Below are 8,804 nucleotides of genomic sequence, written 5' to 3'. Positions count from 1 at the left end.
CAGTAGCCCAATTCTTGAGAAAGTATGAGTTGATGGCACACTGTAACAGCTTCTTCAGATCTAGTCTATTATTTAGTTGAGTTAAACATTTTAAACTGAATATTTACAAATTCAATAGGTAAAATTCTTTGACATATTACTTTAAAAGGGTAAAACACACTGGATGAAATCCTGACCCTAATGAAGTCAGGATTTCACCCACTGTGAAGAGTACTTACTGCTTGCATTGAGACTATCAGCAAAATTTCATCCAAATGAATTTTTACTGCAGTTATAATTTAAAGCCTTGAAACCCAGGAAATATGTCAATGTTTACAAACCCTCCACTTTAGCAGTGCTAGCTGGCATTACTATGATAAACACCAACTCCTTTAAATAAATGTCCTTAAAATAAAAACTCCAACTCCAATGTTACAAAACTGGAACTTAAGGGCTCTTGCAAATTCTAACATTTATACAATGATCTAATGAAATCAAGAGTGCAACTCAACTTGTGAAGAAGGAAGGACACTGAATGCACATTTTATGAATTAGCCAACAATTAATTATTTTATAGGTTACTTCATCTCTCAGTCTGATCAGAGGAGCATACAGAAGGTTGAACTTACATTTTAACAGAACATAACTTTCACAACTGATTTTTTTTTTTTTTTTAAATAAAACAAACAGCCAATTTTAATTACCCCATAGCCACAGTGGGGGAAAAACTGGACAGTTTTCTACCAATCATGTGATATGTTTCCTTTAAAATATGCTACTATTTATGCTATGCAATAAATCCATTAGAAAAGTACTCTCATTGTTCACTGTATAGGTTTAAGGAAAATGTGTGAAACTGACAAAGTGATTTCTAGTTTGAAGTTGTTATATCTTTAAAAACATTCTATGAACTTTGGTTTTCTTATGGGCTACAAACAAACAAACAAATATATTAAAATATCTACAAATCAAATATTAAGGGAAAGGGTGGCTCCAAAGAGAAGTCTAACACAAACCAAGTTCTGATTTACTTATCCCTCAAATAGCTCTTCAGGGGAGAAAACATTTTAATTTGAAGCACAACAGAAGTCTCTCTGCTGACGTGTTAATACTAGTTTTCTGAATTTGTTACAGCATTGACACACTTCTGGTGCCGCTCATTACAAAGTCAACACAAACACATTGTGTTATGGCAATGCTATTATGTTCTTTAAAACAAGCATTCTGTATTTAGCAATTTGACAAGAACAGGGACTTCAGCAATTACACAGCTTGACAAATCTGTATCTCAAATATCAGTCTCTTCCTCTTGCAATAAAGCTGTAGTTGAAGCCATCAAAACTCAAACAGCACAACTCTGGGAATTACAAAGATGATTCAAATTCTGTGTCTGGGTCAGCATCTGCCTCTAGCCTAACAGCAGGTATACTTTCAGATTTAGTCCTCCTAGTTTTGTGGTGCGGAGATTCAATGATTATTTCTGAGCATGAAATAGCAATTGAAGATGTCTTTTCTGTCTTCTTTTCAGTACTACTTTCTGCTGTCCCACAACACTGCTTCAGAGCACACTGAGTCCTGCAGGGAAACTCGCATTTGCCAACACCTGCTTCAGAGCCTACACTGGCAAACTCAGGCTGAATTGTAGTGGCATGGATCCCTTCATCATGAAAAATCTCTTTAATGTGCTTTGCCACTTTCATGTATGATGCAGGGTCATGACATTTTATGTGAGCAGTGCCAATGATCCTGCTGCCTGCCAGCTGCCAAACATGTAGTTCATGGACTGCTTCCACTCCTTCAAGTTTACGTAGTTTCAAGTTCAAAGAATAAATATCAATTTGTTTAGGAACAGTTTGTAAAAGGATAAGGGCAGATTCCTTAAGTAATGGATAAGTTGTGTAAAGGAGTATACAAACCATTATCAGACAAAGAGAGGGATCTAAATATAACACCCAGCAGGGACCAGCTATATGAATAGCCTCAAGACTGTCAAGCAGTGGGGCTACAGTAGCATTTTCCACGCAATGGCTATTGACACATGGATTAACACAGGGCCCATCTTTGGGGCATGGACTCCAAGAAAAGTAAAAGACCAAGGCATTCACCACTACAATCACTGAACCTAAGGCATCTCCAAGCACATGCAGAAAAACTCCACGCATGTTAAGCTGTCCACTGGAGTCTTCTTCAACCTCAAGGTCCAGAGAGTGATGACCAATGCTCCCATTCACTTGTAGTTCTGCCTTGCCATCTTTCACCATGTCACCTGCAAAGAAAACAGTGAAGCTGTTACATGATCTATTACAATATCAGGTACTATAGACTAAACATTTACTATATCATAGTATTAACTCAGAGTAAGTTTAGAAATCACATTACTACAGTGAAATATTGTAGTAAAGTGATCTCACTTAGGTTTTTGTTTTTTAAATCATCTACCACTGCACAACTCACCTACAGTTATATCCTAGTAATTCAATTTCTTGTAGCTTATAATGGATAGAGAAGAATGTTTAATAATTATCTGTATGGAGTAAGTTGTGAAAGGGACACAAAGTAGGAAAGGGACAAGTCCGTATAAAACAGGTAAAAGGAAAGATGTTGTCGTTTATTCAAAGAGATTGAACTGAATGAGATGACTACAAACTTCACTACTTTCAGAGCAAAAGGCACAAAATGCAAGCCAGCCAGGCAAGCACTTCCACAATAACTATGGAAAAGTCTGGTCACTGCTGATCAGAAGGGAAAGAAATATACACATATGTACATTTTATCATTTTGAAAGGTACTCAGAAAATGGGGGCCACAGAAGAACCTAGTGGGACAGACAGGCAGATGGCTCATACATAGAGGGCAGTTGGTTGATATAGATTGTTAGTGTTTGCCTGCACTCGGATATGACAGTGTTAAAACATGTGTAAATTAAATACGTTAGACATGTTAGTACTCAGCATGGACAAAGGCTATCATATTTTATGTTTATCAGGTGGTCATACTTAAACCCCAGTATTATATGTTTTCTAGTATAGAAGAGACCTATGACAGTATAGCAGGCATGTAGTGGTTACAACAAATTTCAGAGGTATAGGGTGTTCAGGTATAACAAGGAAGAATTAGTATTTTCATGGAAAACTAACACTGAATTTTCTGATTTCCAAGCATTTCAATTTTACAAACTACAATATTCTATTGAGGTTCTGTCAAAGATATACTTAACTTTAGCTGCCTAAGGATTTTAGAGACACAAGGTGGATGAGATATCTTTTTATTGGACCAACTTCTGTTGGTCAGAGAGACAAGCTATTGAACTTACACAGATGTCTTCTGTTTCCCAGACCTGAAGAAAAGCTCTACGTAAGCTTGAAAGCTTGTCTGACCAACAGAAGTTGGCCCAATAAAAAGATATTATCTTACCCACCTTGTCTCTTTAATATCCTAGGATGAACACAGCTACAACACTGCATACAACTAAGGATTTTATAATGTCCTTACTTGTTCCCTCGAGTTTTGAAAGTTTATGAGGATGGCAATAAAGCTTTAATAATTCTTAAGCCATGTGAATGGCTTTTCCATTTTATATTAGAATTAATGATGCAACATCTGAGGTCAGAAGTTCAAATACTCTATAGACACTAATTCCTAATCTCTTTTCTGCAAGCTAACCAGAGAATCTAAAGAGGACTTCCAGGTTTGGGTGACATGGACCAATGCATTCACTAGAACCAAGAGATATCTTAAGTTTAGGCTTTGCAGAATTTGATTTTTTTTCCTAACCATTTTGATGGATAATATCAATATTTATTTTTAAGCATTTTTATTTTTATCAATTTAAATTTTTACAACTATGGGAAGTTATGGGAGGTTCGACAATAGGTGTCCAGACATTAATATTTTCATGACGGTAGATACTGAGATTCAAAAAGTTATAAGGTTTTAACTGTTCACATACAATTTTCAACATCTCATGTCAAAATATACACAGTAAATACCCTTAAATCAAACTCTAATAAGTTCTCAAGCAGCATTTTTCTTACTTTTCCTATCTGTAAATTTATTTTACTATGGATGATTTCTGTGTGTGGTGAAATTGTTTACCAACATTTGCCAATAATCATCTATCACTTCAAACCTACTTAAATTGAACTTCTAGGCCTGCACAAAGGATAAACCAGAGGGATTTGTCTTGGGGCACTAACAAGTTCCACTGGATGTTTGTGAAGTTCCTAGTGCCTTGAGCCAGAGCTATTTGGATATCAAAACTTACAAGCTACTCTTGTAGAGTTCTTAACATCCTTGAATCAGAATGTTTTCCAATATAGTGCACATAAATCCACTGCTGTCCACAAGTTCCATAAAACTAGTTAAGTTGTTTATGAACTCTGCAATGTTCCTGATGTATAGCTGAGCATTTTAGTACTCAACTTACTAAAAAAGTGTGTTGCACCACATCTTCAAACCTAAAAAGTAAAACAAGTTTCTAAACCAATTCATGTGAAATATAATTCAATTAAGAAATTACTTCTCAAAACAAAAATATTTCCAAAATCCAATAACTTGAAAGTGTCTTGCTTGATTAATTCCAAACTTTTTAAGGAAAGTTCTCCTCTGAACAGAAACCTTACAGGAAATATTTCAGGGGTAAAATAATTTGAGAAATTTGGTGAGTGCTCCTTACTGGACATTACTGAACTTATAAACAGAAAGCAAATCTTACTTAGCATTTACTATATATGGATTTTTCAATTTAAAGTTCTTTGTAAACATTAACTAATTGCAAATAACAATTTTAACCACCATTAGAATCACTACCATGATTCCATAACTATAAAGCTTTGTCTAATGCTTTCATTATTTTTAAAGTGAAAAAGCCATGTTCATAACTCAAAGGGCTGAACAGATTCCGCTTATAACTTTAACAAATCCTATGTTTCATTAATGATGCTCATGATATTTATACACTCCACCAGTAATGCAAGCATAGCTTTCATTAAGCTGCAAATGAGGGTCTCAGAGGACTTACAAACTTGTATCCAGCATATTCAGAATCCCATTTTAGGCCTCCCAGAAGTTATAAGCTTCATTTATATAACTTGTGGATCCCGAAGCCACCAGGATTCCCCCATTTGAAGCTTCACTAAAGCTCCAACTACATATTCCATAGGGCTCTTAGCAGTTACAAGTCCCAATAACATTCTCACAGGACTATTAACTCTTCAGCAGAGTTCAGCTATTAGTGGTTTTTTTTTTTTTTTTTTTTAAAGTTTCATGGTCTCAGAAGGAGACCTTTTTATTAGCTGAGAACTCAGCATCCACAATGAGAACTATCTGCATTATTCAATGTACCCAGTACCAAGGAGACTGTGAAAATGGGTAGACAAATCTGACACCTTCAGGAATGCCAGAGGAAATGTGAACCTCAGAAAAAAATTGGTAGTTTTTAATGGCGAGTGATAGATTAAAATGAGATATATTGTAACTACAACTTTAGGCTGGGCCTGCCCAAATATCCAACCACCAGGCCTCCTCCCGCACATAAAAAGAAAAATAGAGTCCATCTGTCTATGCAAGTTCCTGTTGTAGGATATTTCCATTGGCTGTCTTCCGCCCACGTTTAGCTGAACATCTTGCATAGCATTCTAAATCTTGAAGCACTTTTGTCTGTGGCATTTCAATACAGATGGCACTCCAATGGGTCTGACGAATAATTCCACCCTTTACAAGAATAGCCAAAGGAACTAGTTCTCAAAGACATTTTTCTATGACATGGCAAAGAAGAGTGAAATCCTCTTATTTTATAATGTCACATATGACCTACTTCTTGCCCAATTATCCAAGTGTTATCTTCTGCCAGAGGACCACTCATGAGAAATTTTAGGCAAATAGGTTTCGTTTTGTTGAAGTTTCTTTAAAAAAAAAAAGTGTAATGGAAACTTAGTCACAAACTTATCTGCAGTGTGACTTCAGTCTCACCTTAATGAGAACTTTTCACAGGTCTAGATATTAATTAGATAAATGGCAGAGAAACTCGGTGGTTGAAACTAGGATACTTATCTTGGAAGTGATATAACACTAAGGCTTAAGTGGTCAAGTTAATGCTTAAAGTACTACAGCAACCTTCCTTTACCGTCACGAAACCCATCTTTTAAAAACCAACATAAAGGCCAACGACACAACAGTTAGTTGATTGATTTACCTTACACTGGACACTTTGTGAACAAGAGCCTGTAAAGTAATGCATTGTTGACACAACAGGTGTCTGTTAGAGGAGCATTTCCCCTCTGACCCCCAAAGTCTTCTGGACTAGTAAACAAGGGCACAAAGCAGGAAGGAAGTTGTCAGAGAATGGAGGCACATGAGTGTATTGCGGATCTGTGGATCTCTTGACTAGCTAATATAGGAATGGCAACTATAGCCAAGGTTCACCTATAACTCTGACCCATTTTGCTTAAGAGTGACGGTTCTCCTTATTTCATCCCAATAATTCAAAAGCATCACAGGCACAGATGCCCCTTTCTCCATCAGTATAGGGAAGGCCATGTTATCTAGTGGTTCAAGCACAGACAGTCAAGACAAGTTATGCTTTCCACTCAGCCAGTGACTTGCTCTGAGACCAGAACCACATAATTAGGTCCTTATATGGCCCACATCACTATAGAATCTGAGCAGATCCCAATTATTTGTTTTATTTCTATTTTTAGTCTATTGTTGCAAAGCCTGTAGGAGAAATATCTTGATTAGATTAAGGGGGGTTTAATTTATGTTTGTGTGTGTGCATGCAAGTGAGCAGACATTGTGTGGATGTGCATTAAGAAGTGGAGGGAAAGAGCAATGTGTACCTAGTTTCTTTTACTTATTTCTTAAAGTGGTGAGGTCCACAATTGCTTTCATCTCTTGCAGAAATGAGTTGTATAGTCTACATTGAGCATTTTTGGAAGTTTTGCCTCCTGCACTCATGAGCCTTCCACGATGGAGGTTGTTTCCATTGCTCCCGTGGAACGTACCCATCTCGTTTGTGGTGGAAGAGGCAATTTCTCAGGACCTAATGCCAATCTCACAGCGGGTTTTGAATATCAGGGCAGGGACACTGGACTGTACTCTGCTCTGCTCAACAGGGAGCCACTGCAGAGAGCATTAAGGCAGTATATTCATGGTAGCTTGTGTTGCTAAGTAGAAAAACTGCTGCCTTTTGCACCAGATGAAACTTTTTCAGTGTGTATGGCTTTATTCGGAGATTCCTTCATTCTGATTCCCCATCTATAAATTAGGCACACTACTTGCCCACCTTTGTAAAGTGACTCGAAATCCTCAGAGGAAAAGCTATGCAAAGATATTACTACATAAACTGGTAGCTGAGAGAGGAGTCTCTTGCCTTTCTCCCACCAGCAGGCAGGTGGCCTCCAAAATCCACTACTTAGTATGGGATATCATTACCCCACTGCCACATTACTTGACAAAAATCACATCTCCCTTACTTAGTCCTCTTTCATCTCTTCTGAGAATGAGGAAGTGGCTCTCTCCCCTACCCATCCCCCAATCTGATACAGCAGTCTCTGCCAGTCCCCCCCCCCCCCCCCCCCCCCCCCCCCCCCCCCCCCCCCCCCCCCCCCTTTCTAAATTTGTAGAAGAGACTTTCCCTCTCCAGTCCTCAGGCTAAGGGAGGGCTCCTACTGGGTGGGGGCAGTGCTGCTTACCTAGCTTCTCTTGGCTGACTCCATTGGAGCTGCTGCGATTCTCCACCAGCGTGTTGGTCTCCTCTTTGCGCAGCGCAGCATCCCCTTCCCCAGAAGATCGCTCCAGTTTGCCCCGGCTGCCGCTGCGATGGTGCTGGCTCCCGCCGTGCGAGTGCCCGTGCCCGTGGCCCCCACCTCCGTGCTGGTGGAAGAGGCAGAGCCCCAGCAGATTGATGAGCAGACCAGCCGCTCCCACCCCAATCACCACCAGCGGCTGCTGGATCTCGTGGGGCTCGGTGAAGCGCTCGATGGCCTCCAGCAGGATGGTGAAGCAGAGGGCGGTGAGGAAGACAGCGTTGACCAAGGCGCCCATCACCTCAGCCCGCACCCAGCCGAAGGTGTTTTTGTGGGTGGCGCGGGTGCGCTGGGCGAAGCGCACGGCCACCAGGGCCACCACCAGGGCCATGACGTCGGAGAGCATGTGGAAGGAGTCGGAGAGCATGGCCAGCGAGGCGGTCACCCGGCTCACCACCACCTCCACCACGAAGAAGAGGAAGGTGAGCGCCAGCATGCACATCAGCCGCACCCGGCGGTAGCGGGGCTGCCGGGGCTCGCCGGCCCCGCTGCCCGCCATCCTGGCGCGCTCGGCAGCACCGAGCGGGGAGGCGAGGCTGGGCGCCCGGACCGGACGGGGGGGATGGATGGATGGATGGATGGATGGATGACAGGCGGCCCCGTCCGCGCAGGTGGGAGAGACGCGGCGCTGCCGGCCCGGGGCAGCGGGCGGCTGCCGGCTCAGCACTCACCTGGCGGGACCCGCACAATGAATGAAGCGGCGGCGGCACCGGCGGCGGCCGGCGCACGAGCGGGGCGGGGGGGGTCGGGGTCGGGGTCGGGCTGCTCCGGCGGCCGGTCGCTCTCCGACTCCCCCTCGGCCGCTCTTTGCAGACGGTTTGAAACCAAACTTTGCACCCGAGCCCCCGACTTTTTCCACACGGAACCCCAGCTCGCCGCCGGCCCGCCCCCGCGCGCGCCCCTCATTGGCGGCGGCCCCAGCGGCGGGGCGGGGCTGCCTCCGACCTGCTCCCCCATTGGCCCGCGGGGCCCTCACGACAAGCGCCCCGCCACGCCCCCGCCCGGCGCCCATTGGCTCCG

The 8,804-nt window shown here is 42.1% G+C and overlaps 1 protein-coding gene across 1 annotated transcript; it reads right to left on the bottom strand.

Annotated features, from left to right (window-relative positions):
• Positions 1-527: 527 nt before the first annotated feature.
• On the bottom strand, positions 528-8,528 carry SLC30A1 (solute carrier family 30 member 1). The gene is made up of 2 exons (XM_067565408.1): positions 7,671-8,528; positions 528-2,245 (listed from the first exon to the last, which is right to left on the bottom strand). The coding sequence occupies exons 1-2, from the start codon at positions 8,281-8,283 to the stop codon at positions 1,344-1,346; spliced, it is 1,515 nt and encodes a 504-aa protein (XP_067421509.1). The 5' UTR covers positions 8,284-8,528; the 3' UTR covers positions 528-1,343.
• Between the last annotated feature and the right edge of the window lie 276 nt (positions 8,529-8,804).

Source organism: Emydura macquarii, unplaced genomic scaffold (assembly GCF_026122565.2).
Source record: "Emydura macquarii macquarii isolate MOO-44397 ecotype Brisbane River unplaced genomic scaffold, CSIRO-AGI_Emac_v2 contig_2676, whole genome shotgun sequence".
Classification (NCBI taxonomy): Eukaryota; Metazoa; Chordata; order Testudines; family Chelidae; genus Emydura; species Emydura macquarii.
This window is presented reverse-complemented; position numbering and strand designations above follow the sequence as displayed.

Coding starts and splice junctions, on each gene's coding strand:
- SLC30A1 (XM_067565408.1), bottom strand. CDS start 8,283: ATGGCGGGCAGCGGGGCCGGCGAGCCCCGGCAGCCCCGCTACCGCCGG. Junction 2,246..7,670: donor AGTCAGCCAAGAGAAGCTAG/GTAAGCAGCACT, acceptor TTTTCTTTGCAG/GTGACATGGTGAAAGATGGC.